At 42.0% G+C, this 21,612-nt stretch overlaps 1 protein-coding gene across 2 annotated transcripts in view; it reads left to right on the plus strand.

The window, feature by feature from the left end:
• Nucleotides 1–10,725: 10,725 nt before the first annotated feature.
• Nucleotides 10,726–21,612, plus strand: part of erbb4b (erb-b2 receptor tyrosine kinase 4b) — a 518,904-nt gene continuing 508,017 nt past the window's right edge. For both annotated transcript variants that reach the window (XM_031797546.1, XM_031797551.1), the window contains exon 1: nt 10,726–11,103. In XM_031797546.1, the coding sequence (XP_031653406.1) occupies nt 11,022–11,103 (82 nt within the window). In that variant the 5' untranslated portion in view covers nt 10,726–11,021. The remainder of the gene's footprint in view (nt 11,104–21,612) is intronic.

A 21,612-nucleotide genomic window follows, 5' to 3' on the forward strand; every position in this document is an offset into this window, starting at 1 on the left:
CACGCACTTTTACAATCATGTAAAGACCACAGTAATCCTGTAATAAGGGAATTATTCCATTACCTTATTCTCACGCTTGTGCTGCCCTCCAGTGGCAGTACATTGAGAAAAAAGGCTTCACAAAAAAGAGAGAAGATAGGTGATTAAGATAACATCTGAATAAAGTCATTGAATTACTCTACAGCAGTGTAATGATAGGAATGATTAGGCTCTTTTGGAAACTCGTTGGGATAATAATGAGATATTTTGCCATACTTGTACTGTGAATGCAGTTCATATAGGTACCAATAGATGGCAGTATTTTTCAGAAGTAACACAGCAACACAGCAGAGATACAATTATTTATTTTATTCAGTAGATGGCAGCAGTGTACATCGTACAAACTCTAACTCGTATTTCACAATTATCAATAATATCATTCACATTAAATACATCCGGTAGTGATTTTTTGTACATTTAGTATTGAAAAGCATTATTGCAAGTATAAAAACTGTAAAGTACACACACTAAAGGGTAAAAAATATGTTTTGAGCAAAATAGTGTTTTTTAAATAGAACTGCAAACTTCAAGGAGGAGGCGTCCAAGGAGTTGGACTGATTGGGAACTATGATGTTCACAACCCCACTTCCCCTCAAACAGAAGGAGCCCACAACCTCACTGCCCCTATATTGTAAACAATAATCCTGCCTCTGACTGGATACTGAGTGTCTACAACCCACTGATTGTACACAGAGTCCACAACCCCACAACCCACTGATTGTACACAGAGTCCACAACCCCACAACCCACTGATTGTACACAGAGTCCCCAACCCCACAACCCACTGATTGTACACAGAGTCCACAACCCCACAACCCACTGATTGTACACAGAGTCCACAACCCCACAACCCACTGATTGTACACAGAGTCCACAACCCCACAACCCACTGATTGTACACAGAGTCCCCAACCCCACAACCCACTGATTGTACACAGAGTCCACAACCCCACAACCCACTGATTGTACACAGAGTCCACAACCCCACAACCCACTGATTGTACACAGAGTCCACAACCCCACAACCCACTGATTGTACACAGAGTCCACAACCCCACAACCCACTGATTGTACACAGAGTCCACAACCCCACAACCCACTGATTGTACACAGAGTCCCCAACCCCACAACCCACTGATTGTACACAGAGTCCACAACCCCACAACCCACTGATTGTACACAGAGTCCACAACCCCACAACCCACTGATTGTACACAGAGTCCACAACCCCACAACCCACTGATTGTACACAGAGTCCCCAACCCCACAACCCACTGATTGTACACAGAGTCCACAACCCCACAACCCACTGATTGTACACAGAGTCCACAACCCCACAACCCACTGATTGTACACAGAGTCCCCAACCCCACAACCCACTGATTGTACACAGAGTCCACAACCCCACAACCCACTGATTGTACACAGAGTCCACAACCCCACAACCCACTGATTGTACACAGAGTCCACAACCCCACAACCCACTGATTGTACACAGAGTCCCCAACCCCACAACCCACTGATTGTACACAGAGTCCACAAACCCACAACCCACTGATTGTACACAGAGTCCACAACCCCACAACCCACTGATTGTACACAGAGTCCCCAACCCCACAACCCACTGATTGTACACAGAGTCCACAACCCCACAACCCACTGATTGTACACAGAGTCCACAACCCCACAACCCACTGATTGTACACAGAGTCCACAACCCCACAACCCACTGATTGTACACAGAGTCCACAACCCCACAACCCGCTACCCCTTCCTTATACAGAATCATCTTGACTCACTGCCAGGCCGCTGAGCATTCTGCATCTGTCAGCACACACAGCTAGGGTGAGACGGGATGGGATGGGAGTGAACATTTCCCCTAATGGGAAACAATTACACAGTCAGTGGGTTCTTCAGTGACTTCTGATGAGAGTCATTGGCTGAGGAAGTGGCCACGTAATCCTGTGTGTGTAATGTGGTAATGCAGCTTATTGCTCAGTGAATCGCTGTAGCACTGAGCCGTGCCATAGAGTTGAGGCAAATAGAGACAGAGACAGACTCTGAGGGAACTATTAACCCCTGTCATTTAGGAATCTTCACTAGTTTTTAACTCCTCCTAACCTGAATATTTAACACCTCCAACCCTACAGCTTCTGGGGATATCCTAAAAATTCTAAGCAATGTTTATTTGTCATATGCACAGAATACAATGGGATGTGTACCGTACAATGAAATGCCTATGTGTTTCATTGTCATTTTCCTGCACCTTATAGTGTGTGTGTGGGGTCATTTTCCTGCACCTTATAGTCACACACATACATTTGTATTTATTTTTAATTTTAGATAAAGAATGCTGAGGCTTATACTGTGAACAGCAACACTCCTACATCATTGGTTCGCTTGATCTACTGCACACTCTAATGTAGCCAGTGTACACTACTGTACAGTACAGATTGTCATTGAAAGTGTACGCTTTTCTGGGAAAATAAAATCCACTTACGAGAGGACGTGTAATACCTTGAATTCATTATTCATACAGTACCAGTCAAAAGTTTGGACACACACACTCATTCAAGGGTTTCTCTTTATTTTTACTATTTTATACATTGTCAAATAATAGTGAAGACATCAAAACTATGAAATCATGTGGAATCATGTAGTAACCCCCCCAAAAAACATCAAAAACCATCCAGATATATTTTAGAATCTTCAAAGTAGCCAACGTTTGCCTTGATGACAGCATTGCACACTCTTGGCATTCTCTCAACCAGCTTCACCTGGAATTATTTTTCAACAGTCTTGAAGTTCCCACATATGCTGAGCAATTGATAGCTGCTTTTCCTTCACTCTGAGGTCCAACTCATCCAAAACCATCTCAATTGGGTTGAGATCGGGGGATTGTGGAGGCCAGGTCATCTGATGCAGCACTCCATCACTCTCCTTCTTGGTCAAATAGCCCTTACACAGCTTGGAGATGTGTTGGGTCATTTTCCTGTTGAAAAACAAATGACAGTCCAACTTAGCACAAACCAGAGTGGGATGGTGTATCACTGCAGAATGCTGTGGTAGCCAAGCTGGTTAAGTGTGCCTTGAATTCTAAATAAATCACAGACAATGTGTCACCAGCAAAGCACCCCCACATAATCAAACCTCCTCCTCCATGCTTCATGGTGGGAAACACACATGCGGAGATCATTCGTTCACTTACTCTGTGTCTCACAAAGACATGGCGGTTGGGACCAAACATCTCAAATTTGGACTCATCACGTCGAAGGACAGATTTCCGCCAGTCTAATGTCCATTTCTGGTGTTTCTTGGTCCAAACAAGTCTCTTATTCTTTTTGGTGTCCTTTAGTAGTGGTTTCTTTGCAGATATTCGGCCTGATTCACACAGTCTCCTCTGAACAGTTGATGTTGAGATGTGTCTGTTACTTGAACTATGTGGAGCATTTATTTGGGCTGCAATTTCTGAGGCTGGTAAACTCTAATGAACTTATCCAGGGCAGCAGAGGTACTCTGTGTCTTCCTTTCCTTTGTCGGCCCTCATGAAAGCCAGTTTCATCGTAGCGCTTCATGGTTTTTGCGAATGCACTTGACAAAACTTTAAAGGTTCTTTAAATTTTCCAGATTGACTGACCTCCATGTCTTAAAGTAATGAGCTGTTCTTGCCATAATATGGACTTGGTGTTTTACCAAATAGGGCTATCTTCTGATTACCACCCCTACCTTGTCACAACACAACTGATTGGCTCAAACGCATTGAGAAGGAAAGAAATTCCACAAATTAACTTTTAACAAGGCACACCTGTTAATTGAAATGCATTCCAGGTGACTACCTCATGAAGCTGGTTGAGAGAATGCCAAGAGTGTGCAAAGCTGTCATCAAGGCAAAGGGTGGCTACTTTGAAGAATATATTTTGATTTGTTTAACACTTTTTTGGATACTACATGATTCCATATGTGTTATTTCATAGTTGTGATGTCTTCACTATTATTCCACCATGTAGAAAATAGTAAAAATAAAGAAAAACTATTGAATGAGTATGTGTGTCCAAACTTTTGACTGGTACTGTATATTGAAAGAAAAGTTTAGCTCTGACAATAACAAATGTCTGTACTGCAACTTTTTCACAGGCTCAGTGTTTGCGTTCTAAATGGCACTCTATTCCCTATACAATGCACTACTTTTGAAGTAGTACACTATGTAGGGAATATGATGATATTTTGGATGCAGGTCCTTTTTGAATAACCTTGCTGCAGGGGGAGAAATTGCCTTGGTTGCAGGGTAGCAGTGAAACAAATAAGCACTGTGTCTGTGTGAGGAGGAGTATGATAAAGTTGCTTCATAAGTTGCAGAACATTGTGTGTGTGGAATCATTATGAGGCATTAGCCCTCTGGAGGCTGCTATGGATTTATTGGCTCGCCTCATGCAGCAAAGTCTCATCCATTAAACAAATCAGGGACTTATGTATTAGATTAGCTACACCACTGGAACCAGGGGAGCCCGGGCAAGAGCACATACACACACACACACACACACACACACACACACACACACACACACACACACACACACACACACACACACACATACACACACACACACACACACACACACACACACACACACACAGTCTCACACAGAACGTCATAATTTTCTGTTTCTGTTTCATAAAAATCCATGGCAGGAATGATGTAATTGACAGTATTAAGGAGATACTGTCAGAGGAGCGATCTTTAAAATAATGACATTACACACAAACAAACATAATAGAGCGGTCTGAATTGCATTTGAGGTGTTATTACAATGATAAAAGGCAGCCATTGGAAATGGTTTCGAGTGAGGAATAAGAATTATATTTCTTAATCACTTAGGTTGTTGTCAGAAATATTAAATGCTCGTCACACTAAGTCGTGTTTTAATAACAATGTGTCTAAATGATAAGATGCTCCAATGTGTCAAATTAAGAGGCACTGAGCCAGTAAACTTGTTGGTACCAGCTTGAGTCATTGATGTGTCCCAAATGGTACTCTCCCAAATGACACCTTATTCCCTATGTAGTGGATGACTTTTCACCAGGTCCCAAGGGGTTGTGGTAAAAATGTGTGCACTATAAAGTGAATAGGCTACCCTTTGGAAAGCACAGATTGAGTCATCCCACTGCTAGCTTTATGCTAAATGTGTCGTGATGTGGTAACCTCTTAGGTTATAGTCTAACTCCCCCCTGTGGTGAAAGTTCAGAACTACAGTTTCGGTGAAAAAGTTAGTGTCGTACAGTTCAATGCATTGTTATTTACTCTGCACTCAAGCAAAAAAACTGTCCATTGTGACCCTGAAAAGCAAAAATGGCAGACTTCCCATTTTCTACATTTTGGGGAAGAAATCAAGGAACATTTGAAAAAGGACAGAGGAAGGATATATAGTAAAAAGGGGCTATTTGCTTTAACATTTAAGATGAAGCGTAGGGGATTTAAACTGAGGCTCAAGGTGTAACACTTATGCCAGGTGGCACAAGTCTCTCCTGGGTTTCATATTTTCATAGCATTATCATTCTAGAATTATGAGTTCATTGTGTTTTCTCTGAATCTCGGAATGTTATTTGGACTATGTGTTCAGCCGTAGTTGTTCTAAAATTAACCAATATTTATACAGTACCACTCATAAGGTTGGACACACCTACTCATTCAAGGGTTTTTCTTTAATTGTACTATTTTCTATATTGTAGAATAATAGGAAGGCATCAATACTATAAAATAACACATATGGAATCATCTAGTAAACAAATTAAACACATACAAATATATTTTATATGTTATATTCTTCAAAGTAGCGACCCTTTGCCTTGATGATAGCTTTGCACACTATTGGCATTCCCTCAACCAGCTTCATGAGGTAGACACCTGTAATGCTTTTCTAACAGTCTTGTGGAGGCCAGGTCATCTGATGTGCACTTCATCACTCTACTTCTTGGTCAAACAGCACTTACACAGCCTGGAGGTGTGTTTTGGGTCATTGACCTGTTGAAAAAACGATAGTCCCACTAAGAGCAAACCAGATGGGATTGCGTATCGCTGCAGAATGCTGTGGTAGCCATGCTGGTTAAGTGTGCCTTGAATTTAAAAACAAATAACAGATAATGTCACCAGCAAAAAAAAACACACCGTCACACCTCCTCCTCCATGCTTCAAATTGGGAACCACACATGCGGAGATCATCTGTTCACCTACTCTGCCTTTCACAAAGACACGGTGGTTGGAACCAAAAATCTCAAATTTGGACTCATCAGACCGAAGGATAGATTTCCACCGGTCTAATGTCCATTGCTTATGTCTTGGCCCAAGGAAGTCTCTTCTTATGATCGGTGTCCTTTAGTAGTGGTTTCTTTGTAGAAATTCGACCATGAAGGACGGATTCATGCAGTCTCCTCTGAACAGTTGATGTTGAGATGTATCTGTTACTTGTACTCTGTGAAGCATTTATTTGGGCTGGAATCTGAGGTGAAGTTAATTGTTAGTTTCTGAGGCTGAATTTATCCTCTGCAACAGAGGTAACTCTGGGTCTTCCTTTCCTATGGCGATCCTCATGAGAGTCAGTTTCATCATAGCTCTTGACTGTTTTTGCGACTCTACTTGAGGAAACTTTCAAAGTTCTTGAAATTATCCAGATTGACTGATCTTCATGTCTTAAAATATGGATGGAATGTCGTTTCTCTTTGCTTTTTTGAGCTGTTCTTGCCATAATATGGACTTGGTATTTTACCAAATAGGGTTATCTTCTGTATACAACCCCTACCTTGTCACAGCACAACTGATTGGCTCAAACGCATTGTGAAGGAAAGAAATTACACAAATTAACTTTTAACATTCCATGTGACTACCTCATAAAGCTGGTTGAGAGTGAGTGTGCAAAACTGTAAACAAGGCAAAGAGTGGCTAATTTGAAGAATCTCAATTATATAATATATTTTGATTTGTTTGAATTGGTTACTACATGACTCCATATGGTTTATAGTTTTCATGCCTTCACTATTATTCTACATTGGGAACCACAGTGAAGAGGCAACTCCGGGATGCTGGCCTTCTAGGCAGAGTTGCAAAGAAAAAGCCGTATCTCAGACTAGCCAATAACTGGCCAATAAAAATAAAAGATAGGCAAAAGAACACAGACACTGGACAGAGGAACTTTTCCTAGGCCACCATCCCAGAGTCACCTCTTCACTGTTGACGTCGAGTCTGGTGTTTTGTGGGTACTATTTAATGAAGCTGCCAGTTGAGGACTTGTGAGGCGTCTCTTTCTCAAACTAGACACTCTAATGTACTTGTCCTCTTGCTCAGTTGTGCACCGGGGCCTCCCACTCCTGTTTCTATTCTGGTTAGAGTCAGTTTGCGCTGTTCTGTGAAGGGAGTAGGACCAGTGTTGTACCAGATCTTCCGTTTCTTGGCTATTTCTAACCTGGAATAGCCTTCATTTCTCAGAACAAGAATAGACTGACAAGTTTCAGAAGAAAGTTATTTGTTTCTGGCCATTTTGAGCCTGTAATCGAACCCACAAGTGCTGATGCTCCAGATACTCAACTAGTCTAAAGAAGGACAGTTTTATTGCTTCTTTTATCAGAACAAAAGTTTTCTACTGTGCCAACATAATTGCAAAAGGGTTTTCTAATGATCAATAATCCTTTTCATATTATAAACTTGGATTAGCTAACACAACATGCCATTGGAACACAGGAGTGATGGTTGCTGATAATGGGCCTCTGTATGCCAATGTAGATATTCCATTAAAAATCAGCCGTTTCCAGCTACAGTAGTTATTTACAACATTAACAATGTCGACACTGTATTTCTGATCAATTTGATGTTATTTTAATGGACAAAAAATGTGCTTTTCTCTCATAAATAAGGACATTTCTAAATGACGCCAAGTTTTTGAACTATAGTGTATATATGACATTCATCATTATAGGCAAATGCTAAAAAAGATATGCCATCAAATGTAATGCTTCTCTATAACATGATAATATAAGCAATAATATAGTGTTAGTTGACATAACATTTCATGCAATAACAAATCATGCAATAACACATTACTTAATCCTCTTGTTCCTATTTGGATCATAAGGCTTCCATGAGAGCGTGACCTAGCTGTCGATCTTCTGCTTTTTTTCAGGATGGCTTTCCATGACAGGCCACAGTCCTTCATCTCCTTCTCCGTGGTTCTTCACCATGTTATTTGTATAAATAAGTTTAAATTCAGTCTACCTTTTTGTTTACCTTGATTCTACAGTTCGCTTTAACATTAATATGTTTAATACAGTTGTATTAAGGGCAAACAACATACAAAATGTTCATAAAGCTTTTAGGCTACAGTAGACCTACAACACTTCTTAAAAGTGAGCGTATGTGTATATGTACGTGCGTGTGCCTGCGAGTGTGTGTGTGTGCTTGTGTGTGTGTGTGTGAGTGTGTCCATGCACGCCCTATGTATGCCAAACATAAGAACATTTGCTTTTCAGACCAGATGTTTTGGCATATTGCAACTCAGAGGGTGTTCTCCCCTCTCTTGTGGTGTGTGAGAGAGAGAGAGAGAGAGAGAGAGAGAGAGAGAGAGAGAGAGAGAGAGGAGTGTTATTGAGAGGTAGGTCATTCTCATGTTCTGATGTGGACAGAAAACATTTATATTTTATCCAGTCACTTCAACTTAAGATGCAATTAGTTTGTTTTTAAGTTCAAAAGTCAAAGTTTAATAATAATGTATTCTGTTTAATTCTAGACAACACATAGACCTACTCTAAGATAATAACCTGCCCTATAACCTACCCTCATTATGTTAATATGTGTCAAATCAAATTGTATTCATCACATGCTTCGTAAACATCAGGTGTGGACTAACAATCAATCCGTTTTTTTTTAACAACAACAATATTTCTAAATAGGATAGTGTCAGAAGCAGGATATCATAAATCTCTCGTTCCATGAGCATAAAGCAATGTAGGCCTAATGGCTCTTCTGCAGGAGCCATGGATGTTTGTCCTATCCATTGAAGATAGTTTATTGAATAGTATACAGTAGCTATGACAATAGGCCTAGTTATAACAAACATGTAGCCTAGCCGATCTAGTTGTTTTTATTGGCTTCAACATGGAAATACAGGTAACTGCCGAAATAATGGAAACACTTGACTAAATGAGGGATACGAAGTATATTGAAAGCAGGTGCTTCACAGGTGTGGTTTCTGAGTTAATCAATTACCATCCCATTATTCTCAGGGTCATGTATAAAAATTATGGGCAGGCCATTAAAAACAGGAATGTCTGTTGACTGAAATCATATTGTATTAGTCACATGCTTCATAAACAACAGGTGTGGACTAACAGTGAAAAGCTTAGTTACGTCCCTTCCCAAAATTGCAGAGAAAAAGAAAATAGATAAATAATAGAAAATTAACATACGTAATAATTAAAGTCAAAGTAGATACACAATGAGAAACGATAACCTGGCTATATACAACAGGTACCATTACTGAGTCCATGTGCAGGGGAAAGAGGTAATTGAGGTAGATATACAGTATACTGTACATATAACTAGGAATAAGATGACAGATGGTAAACAGTAGCAGCAGTGTACAGTCTGTGATGAGTCAAACAAAGTTTGTGTAAAAAGGGACATTGCAGATAGTCCAGCTAGCTATTTAAAGCTGCAATATGTCACTTTTTGGGCAACCCCACCAAATTCACATAGAAATGTTAGTTATAGATCTGTCATTCTCATTGAAAGCTAGTCTAGTAGATAGTTTATATGTGTGCTGTTTCTATGCTTCCTGGTCTTAAGTTTCGTTTTTGACTCTTTTACTTTTGGGTTTATACACCAGCTTCAAACAGCAGAAAATACAATATTTAAATGCTTTATTTTGTTTTATTTGACCTTCATTTAACTAGACAAGTCAGTTAAGAACAACTTCTTGTTTACAATGAGCCTACCAAAATGAAAAGACCTCCTGCCGGGACAGGGGTTGGGATTCAAAAATGAAATATATGACAAAACACACATCATGACAAGAGAGACACCGCAAAACGACATAAAGAGAGACCTAAGACAACAACCTAGCATGGTCATGTAAAATATATTTCACAGCTGTTTAAATGGTACAATGATTCTCTACCCTTATAGTTGCTTGTTGTGTCACATAAACTGAAATTAGGCTATTTTTTTTATCATTTAAACCACCTTGAAATTGCGGAGCAATTTCTGCATAGTGCATCTTTAACTAGCTATTTAGCAGTCTTATATGGCTTAGGGGTAGAAACTGTTCGTGGTCCTGTTGGTTCCAGACCCATTTAGACATGTCTCCAGAAATGTAACGATAGTCCACAATTTAAATACATTTTAAGTGGTAAGAATAAATGCTAGAGTAGCCTATTATGCTTAAATGTAGGTCTCCCAAAACAGGTAGGCATATAACGCATCATTTTGACAAGCAATACTGTTTTGTAGATTTAGACTGTTGCAAGGGACCTACGCAACAAATTCAAGGATTTTGGCAACATTAAAAATCCCTGGTTCTAGGAGGAGGGCTTAAATCAATCAGCGCAACCTTCAACCAATCCTGTTGACTGTGGGAGGAGACAAAATTGCAAGGGGGTGTGTCTCTAGACAGTACGCAGTCGCTTAGTACGGTATCCAACTCCGAGAGTAATGAATGGCATGAGCATTGCTTTACTATTTTTGACAAGCCATATCAATGCGCTACCTTGGAACATACGCTACCTAATATCGGTTTGAACTTTTATTCACATTTATTCACTAGGCATAAACCAGACAAGGAGAAGAAGAAGACCGAGTTGGACTAATTAGTCTACTACTAACTCGAATCAATAACCTAACTGCAAACTGACACAAGCTTCTACATTTTCATATTTGTCAATCCGAAAGGGATCTTGCTTCTGGACATGTGAATCAAAGGAGTTACTGCGAACCCCTGAAAATGAAGCTACTAGCATCGGTTCTGTGTTGCTTGGGCTTTCTGCTCACTTCTGCGCTGTTTCGGGGGATCTCTTCACAAGCAGGTGAGTGACAGTTCGGTGTCTGGCTGGCTGGTGCACAGCGCAAGAGGTTTGTGGCTACTCTTGTCACAACTGTCTGCGCGCTGCGCACTGAACAAGTAGTGTGTTGTATGCCTCTTCCAACAGTCCCCACACAATTTGGCCGTTTTGTTTACAAACTCTCTGGGTTACCCTTCAAATGATCTATACCCACTATGTTGATTTTCGTTCATATCCACTTTAAAATCACCCTGACTCTATCTAAGAACATTGAAGAGTAGCCTAAAGTAGCCCATACACTTCTCCTCTAAGTTAAAGAGATCATATTGAGAAATATCAGTATATATTAGCTAGGTTATTCTATTGTCACAATGACAGACCATCCGAAATGAAAGAGTGACTTGTGTTTGGCTGGTAAAATTTCTGAATTCCTTATGTATTTCTCTCTAACGAAATTCGAGGAATCTCAACGGACAACATGTTTCTGCTTTCAGCCTCGAGCACAAGCACAGACAGAGAGCGGCACTGTTCATTATTTTGTGAATAAGGAGCATTAAATCACCGACACACGTGTCCGTTGGCTTGAAAAAGAGCGGACATCACTGAGACTGAGACCAAGTCCACCATAGAGTCCTGGCTCCTGCTTTATTCTCGTCTCGCGTCGTCCGTCGCACTGTGAGAGTGGGTGGTGGGCATTTATAGTGGGCATTGGTCCGTCCGTCTGTGTGTGTGTGTTTTTGTTTTCTCAGACAACATTCGATTCCGGTAAATAAAAATCGTGTTATGTTGGCTTTGGTTTACAAGTCGCAGGTACTTTTGTCACTTTGAAAAGGCACATTTGTTCTCTGAATTCACCTATCTATTAACTTTGTACTCATAGGTAATAACAATAGCCGGCTATTATTATTATTATTATTATTATTATTATACTAATATTAGCCTAGTCTTTATTATTATTATTATTAGCCTAGTATTATTATCAGTTAGTAGTAGACTAGTTTTAGGCATAATAGTATAAAATAGCCAAGCCTATAGTAAAGCAAGTAGGCTAGTTGAGTGGTGTGCTAACGAGGGTATGACTCGTCTCAAACGTACAATACTGTATACATTTGACTATAATCAGATTTTTAACACATCGCTCGCATGGTGCGCCGTGCTTGGAGCAGTGCAGCTTTTCACATGATGGTAGTCTATAGTATGAACCAGAGAGAAACACTCTCCGCTCCGCGCCAGGGAAGGGACTGAGAGCGCGCGCTGATACACACAAACGCCACACACACGCATACACAGACGCACGCACAAACACAAACACACCCCGATATTTCAGAGTGGTTTTTCCGTTCAATATCTACTATGAACGATTTTTAGTATTTGGCAGGTGTTTATCCCCTTCTGTATGTGCACTGGGTGTAGGGTTTCTGTCTCTGTCCAGTAGGTAGCATATACACCGCAGCTGGTCTTTTCAACTCTCGTTTAATATCGAATCACATATTCTAAGTAACCAATCCACCACAGCACCACACTGTTCCGCGCGCCTCACATTCTACACAACCTGCATGCGGTGTGTTCAGAGCTAAAGGCGTAATACAGCGCACCCGCACTGCCCCAGGGCGACAAGACGTTGATTGAATTGTCTACTAAACAAAGAGAAGGGAGCAGGGAAGGGAAGAAATAAACCGTCGGCTGTATTCCTGATAAGACCCGTTTAATTGGTTAGCCCTAGTTCTTTTAAAATGTTATCTTTCACATTAGTAATTATTAGAACATTAGACCTATTATAACAATCAAATGTTGTAATCAACATGTGTAGTAATTTTGTCTAGCGAGCCTCCACTCCAGCCTGCCAGGCAATTACATACATATATATTATAATGTTTTATCTATTTATTTTACCAGGCAAATTCTTATTTACAATGAAGTCTTACACTGGCAAACCTGATCGACGCTGGGCCAATTCTGCACCGCCCTATGGGACTCCCAATCATGGCCTGTTGTGATACAGCCTGGAATCAAACCAGGATGTCTGTAGTGACACCTCTAGCACTGAGATGCAGTGCCTTAGACCGCTGCGCCACTCGGGAGCCCTCGGGATTGATTCATATATTTTCTGTATTGGAAAGAGGTTGTAGGCCTATGGCAATTGCGCTTCTATATATGTGATGGTTCAGCGGCTGCAGTTTGCTGAGAGCATTGTTATCCATAATGCCTTATTCTTATGCAGTTCAGTCTCAGTCAAGTAAATCCAACATCCTGCTTGACATAAAGAAGATATGTCTATCCTGTCAAGTTGCAGTGGGCTGTGCATTTAAATCAAGCAGTATTGTGACATTTAGAAGTTAACATAAAATGGTTGCATGGTGGTGGAAGAATACAAATATCAGTGTTAATCGGCTTACTTTGGATTAAATCCCCTCAAAGAGAAGATGGGACACAGAGAAGGAGAAACATCAGGATCATCATCCCAGAAATGAAACCCAAATATTGTCTCTCAAGGCTGGAGGCCGTGTATTTAAAAAAATACTTTCACTATGTGTGAGTCATTGTCTATTCAGTTTGCATGCGTATGTGTCCAGCGTGTGTGTGTGCAGTAGGAGTAGGCCTTGCCTGTGTATGATGTTGGACAGGCAAGAGGGACATGCCAGAGGGACAGGCCCGAGGGACAGGCGAGATGGAGAGGCCAGAGGGACAGGCAGGAAAGACAGGAGGGAGGGACAGGCAGGAAAGATAGGTGAGAGGGACAGGCAGGAAGGACAGGTAAGGTGAGAGGGACAGGGACAGGCAAGAGGGATAGGCCCAGAGAGACAGGCGAGATGGAGAGGCCAGAGGGACAGGCCAGAGGGACAGGCGAGATGGAGTGGCCAGAGGGACAGGTGAGATGGAGAGGCCAGAGGGACAGGCCAGAGGGACAGGCCAGAGGGACAGGTGGGATGGAGAGGCCGGGGGGGCAAGCCAGAGGGACAGGCGAGATGGAGAGGCCAGAGAGACAGGCCAGAGGGACAGGCGAGATGGAGAGGCCAGAGGGACAGGCCAGAGGGACAGGCCAGAGGGACAGGCAAAGGGACAGGCGAGGGACAGGCAAGAGGGACAGGCGAGGGACAGGCAAGAGGGACAGGCAAAAGGGACAGGCAAGAGGGACAGGCCAGAGGGACAGGCCAGAGGGACAGGCGAGATGGCGAGGCCAGAGGGACAGGCAAAAGGGACAGGCCAGAGGGACAGGCCATAGGGACAGGCCAGAGGGACAGGTGAGATGGTGAGGCCAGAGGGAGAGGCCAGAGGGACAGGCCAGAGGGACAGGCGAGATGGAGAGGCCAGAGGGACAGTCAGGAAAGACAGGTGAGAGGGACAGGCCAGAGGGACAGGCGAGATGGCGAGGCCAGAGGGACAGGCAAGAGGGACAGGCCAGAGGGACAGGCCAGAGGGACAGGCGAGATGGCGAGGCCAGAGGGACAGGCAAGATGGAGAGGCCAGAGGGACAGTCAGGAAAGACAGGTGAGAGGGACAGGCAGGAAGGACAAGTGAGAGCGACAGGCAAAAGGGACAGACAAAAGGGACAGGGCTAGAGGGAGAGGCTTACCTCAGCACTTGACTTCACCTTTGCCATGTGTGCCTCTGGGTGTCCCGATGTCCCACAGCTGCACCTCTGGCATGACACACTTTACAGAGGGTGGTTACACTCTCCAGATTTGCTTGGCTGCGTCCGAAACGGTACTCTATAGAGGTAGGGCTCTTGTCAAAAGTATCCCATTTAGGCTATATGGTGATGTAAGGTAGGCAGGTAGTCCATCGTGAAGGCTTTTATTTGCAAGGTGGGAATTTCAAGGTGCCAAACGTAGGTCTAACCTCATCACAGTATTTACACAACAGCAAACAGGACGAAGAGCAACGTTACTGACAAGCACAGACTTGACCAGGCCTCATAACATGACTGTCCTCTGTCAGGCCAAATGACCGTGTCAAAAAGTTAGGATTGAAATACCTTTATCCATGATGCGTTTCATCATGGAAATCAACCAATAAACAGGTGGGAATGCGCCACAACACAGTTAAACATGGGACTCACCTCCATTTTTCTGTCACAATCATTTCCGCAGTATCCGGTTTGGAGCGTGAAGTCACAAGCTCTGACGGTCTCTACTGCATAGCAACCTAGTAGTGCCAAAAGCCCTGGTCTGCCCTAAAAAGCCTATATAAATTACGATCGCCAGAACGGCCCAAATATCTTGTAGACGGACGTTTTGGGCTCTAAAATGTTTATTATGATCAAGTTCGATCCTCATGGTGAATTATTTTCAATCATTTATTTTGCTACAAATCGAGATAGGCTATTGAAGTGATCCATTATAACTACTACATTTGTCTTCAAACAGGACCACATGCTGACACAGACCAATCACAGGCTGCAAGGCTATGAGGAGGCTCTTGCCTTCATACCATTGACCAGTGGTTTTCCATCCTGGTCCTGGGGACCGAAAGGCCTATACATTTTTTTAAAACAAATGAATGAGTGAAAAGGTAGCCTAAATAGTTGCAATCATATTTCCATGAAGTTGTTTTAATATTTGACTTATTGTCAACATAGTAGGCCTACTTGTAAGAGATCAGCTCCGTGACAAGTGAATAGATTAGGTTTCCATTTCAGACACGTTGTGTTTGCCCTTTTTTCTCCCTTCAGATGCTGTTTGTTTTTGCTTGCTTTAAAAGAAGGGACATTTCCATTAAAGTAGGTAAAAATGTATGGAGTCTGAGTCCTATTAATATTTATTGAATTACAAAAAAACTCACATTTAATTTGGAGCCTTATCAAGGGAAATGGAATGCAGTGGATGCTTGGATGTTTTGATAATTTTTCATGATTCGTATTTTATGTTTGCCTAGGCCTATATACCCCGGTAATTTTGGTTGTACTATGTTTGAAAAGCTATATCATTGTAATTAATGTACATTAAGGACACAACATGAAGGTAATTTCAAGTTTTCATGTTTTAATGTCTGGCATTAAGATGTCTTTGGTTCATATAGTGTCAATATTCTGACATTGGGTCATAGTGACCATATCACCAATTTACAACCAAGTAGCAATGTTGATAAACCATATGAGCAGTCCTTTTTACGCTGAATATCCCCAAAAACAGAGACGACAGTAGATGAAATGACAAGGACAAGTTGTTTGGTTGACATTTGGTTGTTTTTTCTTATTACGCCAATCTTGAGTTCACAGTACATCTAAATGTTTACATGGTCTGACTGACTCAAGCAGGGAGTCTGGACAGCAGAGAATGGGAATATATTTGGCTTGTGGCTTTCACAGTCTCTCAACTACGTCACTTGTATTACATGTGTTCCCCTCCATTTCTTTCTATCAAAGCAAAAAATAATGGTGTCATTTTCTGCCCACACGGCAATACACCACCGTCACACAAAGACCCTCTTATTCATTCCTCTAAAATCTTTGGCTATAAAGATGATGTGACCTCTGTGTCTCTGGCACTCAGCTGGAAGAATAGTGAGCTTTGATTCCCAGGCGATCCCCTCCATAGCTCAGTGAAAGCAGACTAGCAGGCTCCTCAGTGAAAGCAGACGAGCAGGCTGCTCAGTGAAAGCAGACTAGCGGGCTCCTCAGTGAAAGCAGACTAGCAGGCTCTTCAGTGAAAGCAGACTAGCAGGCTGCTCAGTGAAAGCAGACTAGCAGGCTCCTCAGTGAAAGCAGACTAGCAGGCTGCTCAGTGAAAGCAGACTAGCAGGCTCCTCAGTGAAAGCAGACGAGCAGGCTGCTCAGTGAAAGCAGACTAGCAGGCTCCACAGTGAAAGCAGACTAGCAGGCTGCTCAGTGAAAGCAGACTAGCAGGCTCCTCAGTGAAAGCAGACTAGCAGGCTGCTCAGTGAAAGCAGTCTAGCAGGCTCCTCAGTGAAAGCAGACTAGCGGGCTCCTCAGTGAAAGCATGTGCGTGTGCGTGTGTGTGTGTGTGTGAGTAAAGTGGCTTATAAAGGGGGGGGGGGGGGGGGGGGTGATAGGGCATAGATATAATGTTTGTTGGTTGTTTTCCCAGTATTAGATACAGTAAGTGTTGACAAGAGAGAGAGAGAGGACATACATACAGTAGCCTAGCTGATATTTGGATCCCCATATACACTCATATACTGCGTGTGCAGTCGCTAGACGCACAAGGAGGGGCAGAGGATGATAATTTCTTCGTAGAATTATGAGCACCATCCAAGCCCGAGGTCCACAGCTCTTTGTTTGGACGGTAATTCATCACATGTTGGTAATTCATCACATGTTGATAATTCATCACATGTTGGTAATTCATAACATGTTGGTAATTCATCACATGTTGGTAATTCATCACATGTTGATAATTCATCACATGTTGGTAATTCATCACATGTTGGTAATTCATCACATGTTGATAATTCATCACATGTTGGTAATTCATCACATGTTGGTAATTCATCACATGTTGGTAATTCATCACATGTTGGTAATTCATCACATGTTGGTACTTCATCACATGTGGCCTTTAGGCCTACTGCTGCACATGAGATTGCAAATCATGTATGTGAGATTTCGGCTTAATCTGCTACATGAGACAAATAGACTACTGTGCTTCTGATTAGGCCTTGTGAGTTCCCCTCTTTTGCAGTCTTTTTGTCTCTGTTTATCTCTCTCTCTCTCTCTCCTGTTCTTTGTCATAATGCTCTGTCTATGGTCTCAGTAGTTCCACTCTCCTCTCTTTGAATCTTAAATCTTAAATCTAAATCTTGTTTTTATTCATTATTTACCCTGGTACATGCTCACAACATGGCCAGTCTTAGTGTGCCAGCTGGCTTTGTGTAGGAATGACAATTTACACTAACTGCAGGGTGTCTGAGTATGGGCTGAGAGCCAAGAATACTGCCCAGGGGTGCTAGGGATGCTCTTTCCCCTTTTCTGAATCTGTGTGTGTGTTTGTGTGTGCTTGTGCATGTGTGTGTGTGTGCTTGTGCATGTGTGTGTGTGTGCTTGTGCATGTGTGTGTGTGTGCTTGTGCATGTGTGTGTGTGTGCTTGTGCATGTGTGTGTGTGTGCTTGTGCATGTGTGTGTGTGTGCTTGTGCATGTGTGTGTGTTGTGCTTGTGCATGTGTGTGTGTGTCTCTCAAGTCAAGTATTATCATCTTTTTCTTTTTACAGAGTATAATGATTTTGAGGGAAAATGTAAATGACATCAGCACATGTTTGCCAAGATGAATTTCTAATAGAATCTGGTCTCGGTGGTGGAATCAATTCTTCTTGTTTTAATTAGGATGTCTATTGTATTATGGGGGAAGCCCTCCCACTGAGAGAAGCCAGCAGCACTGACACATCCTATATCCTACAGGCTTTATCTCGGTACTATATATGACCGCTGTCATACAGTACTAGGATGGCCAAAAAAAAGATTTCCCAGAAATCCTGGCTGGAGGATTCGATATTTTCTGTTTATTAATCCTTCCTGTTCTGGAAAACCTGGAATTTTTTGGGAAAGTACCCCTTACAGTACACTGGCTTACAGACATATAGTATAGCAGCTGAATAAATTAGATCTCATGTACAGTACAGGAACTGCCAATTAGTGTTTATCCCATACCGGTAGCTAGCAGGCCTGCATTGCACCACACTGCTCTGCTTTGCACTGGTAAACATCGTCTTCTCTCTGTCTTTCTGTGTCTATGACATGTTCAGTACATTTAGTGTTATGACCCATCTTTCAATAGAGATTTATTCAAATGAGCAGGAACAATACAGATGTCTAGATCCTTCCAAATGCATCCATCTAGTGTGTGTGTGTGTGTGTGTGTGTGTGTGTGTGTGTGTGTGTGTACCAGAGGCTGAGGGACTGTCTGTCAGTTAGCAGGGTTGGCGGAGTGAATGGCCTTTTGACGAGTGTGTTGTGAAGGTTTAAACTGACAGGAGGGCTGGAAGGAGGGAGGACCAGGGGGGAGAGGGGAGGAGACAGAAGGGTGGGGGAGGAGACAGAGGGGTGAAGCCTCAATGGGGATTGACAGCATCAACTCTGATAATCCACAGCCTCGTTCTCTTTCTATGACTGTTGCACTCGTCTATACAGTACTTCCCACACACTTTTCTCCTTTGTTTTCTTTGTGCGCTTCACAAAAGAGGAAATAATTAGAATGACAATGGAAATATGGCTAATCTCCTCTAAGACGCACTCATTAGCACAATGTTTAGAGTTAAATGTTCAGATAATTGTTGCCTTTATAATTTCTGGTCTCTCTCAACCTTGTTATTCCCTCTGAAGTGTCTGACAAGTCAGGGTGATTTGTTTTATTCTCTACTTTTTCTTTTCTCTCTCCCACTCTCCCTCCCTCTCCTCTTCCTTGGCTCCTTAATAATAGTGGGGAACAAATCAAAGAATAATAATAGGTTGGCAAACCCAACCATGGAAGCAGCTCACGCTCCGCTCCACCTTCTGAAGAGCGTTTCATGTGTTTCGTGTTGCGGGGGCGCTAAAGGGCAAATTTCTCTCTTGTTTTTTTCTTTCTCTCTTCTTTCTTTTTCTCGTTCAGTAATCCCTGTTTAAATTATTCATAGCTAATCTGCGTTTACAATGTAATTACAGCAGGGGCTTTGAGTGATATTGACTGCTTCAGGACAGCTGGAACGCTCACTTAAAGCTTCATCTTGATTTAGCCGATTTGTGTGTGCATGAATAAGTAGAACAACAAGGCAACGATGTGTAATTCTGCACGGTCAGTTAAGATAAAGCTGCTTTTAATGTGTCAGCAGGCAAACAGAGAACACCTAACATAGGAAAATGCTTTTTGTTTGTCTCTTCTCTTGCTCTTTCTCACTTTCTCTCTCTCTTTCTCTCTCTCTCTCTTTCTCTCTCTCTCTCTTTCTCTCTCTCTCTCTCTCTCTCTCTCTCTCTCTCTCTCTCTCTCTCTCTCTCTCTCTCTTTCTCTTTCTCTCTCTATCTCTCTCTTTCTCTCTCTTTCTCTATCTCTCTCTCTATCTCTATCTCTCTCTATTTCTCTCTCTAACTCCCTCTCTCTAACTTCCTCTCTCTTTTAAACTTTCTTTCTCTCTAACTCTCTCTCTCTCTTTAAACTCTCTCTCTCTTCAACACCCTCTCTCTCTTAAACTCCCTCTTTCTCTCTCTCCCTCTCTCTCTCTCCCTCTCTCTCTCTCTCTCTCTCTCTCTCTCACTCTTAAACTCCCTCTCTCTCTTTTTAAACTCCCTCTCTCTAACTCCCCCCCCCTCTCTCTCTCTCTCTCTCTCTCTCTGAAAATTGCATTTTCAATTTAAGGGGCTCCATTGTTATGGAAAACATATGTTTACATTGACAAAGCAAGTGAAATAGATAATAAACAAAAGTGAAATAAACAAAAAGAAATTAACATTGAATATTACACTCACAAAAGTTCCAAAATAATAAAGACATTTCAAATGTCATATTATGTCTATATGCAGTGTTGTAATGATGTCCAAATAGTTTAAGTACAAAAGGGAAAATAAATAAACAAAAATATAGGTTTTATTTACAATGGTGTTTGTTCTTCACTGGTTGCCCTTTTCTTGTGGCAACAGGTCACAAATCCCGTGCTGCTGTGATGCACACTCTGGTGTTTCACCTAATAGATATGGGAGTTTATTAAATTGGATTTGTTTTCGCATTCTTTGTGGGTCTGTGTAATCTGAGGGAAATATGTGTCTCTAATATGGTCATATATTTGGCAGGAGGTTCGGAAGTGCAGCTCAGTTTACACCTCATTTTGTAGGCAGTGTGCACATAGCCTGTCTTCTCTTGAGAGCCATGCAGGTCTTTCTCAAAAGAAAGACTATGCTCACTGAGTCTGTGCATAGTTAAACATTTCCTTAATTTTGGGTCAGTCACAGTGGTCAGGTATTCTGCCACTATGTACTCTCGGTTGAGGGCCAGGTAGCATTCCAGTTTGCTCAGGTTTTTAAAATAAATTATTTCCAATGTGTCAAGTAATTATCTTTTTGTTTTCTCATGATTTGGTTGGGTCTAATTGTGTTGCTGGTCTGGAGCTCTGTGGGGTCTGTTTGTGTTTATGAACAGAGCCCCCGGTCCAGCTTGCCTAGGGGGCTCTTCTCCAGGTACATTTTTCTTTAGGTGATGGCTTTGTTATGGAAGGTTTGGGAATCGCTTACTTTTAGGTGGTTGTAGAATTTAAAGGCTATTTTCTGGATTTTGATCATTAGCGGGGTATCGGCCTAATTCTGTTCTGCATGTATTATTGGGTGTTTAATGTTGTACACCGAGGATATTTTTGCAGAATTCTTCATGCCTAGTCTCAATTTGGTGTTTGTCCCATTTGGTGAATTATTGGGTGGTGAGTGGACCCCAGACCTCACAAGGGCAGTGGGTCTTTAACTGATTCAAATATTTCTTTGTGTGCTCCAGGGCAACGGTGTCTAGATGGAATTTGTATTTGTGGTCTCTTCTCTCTCTCTCTCTCTCTCTCTCTCTCTCTCTCCTCTCTCTCTCTCTCTCTCCCTCTCTCTCTCTCTCTCCCTCTCTCTCTCTCT

The sequence above is a fragment of the Oncorhynchus kisutch genome, linkage group LG2 (assembly GCF_002021735.2).
Source record: "Oncorhynchus kisutch isolate 150728-3 linkage group LG2, Okis_V2, whole genome shotgun sequence".
NCBI lineage: Eukaryota > Metazoa > Chordata > Actinopteri > Salmoniformes > Salmonidae > Oncorhynchus > Oncorhynchus kisutch.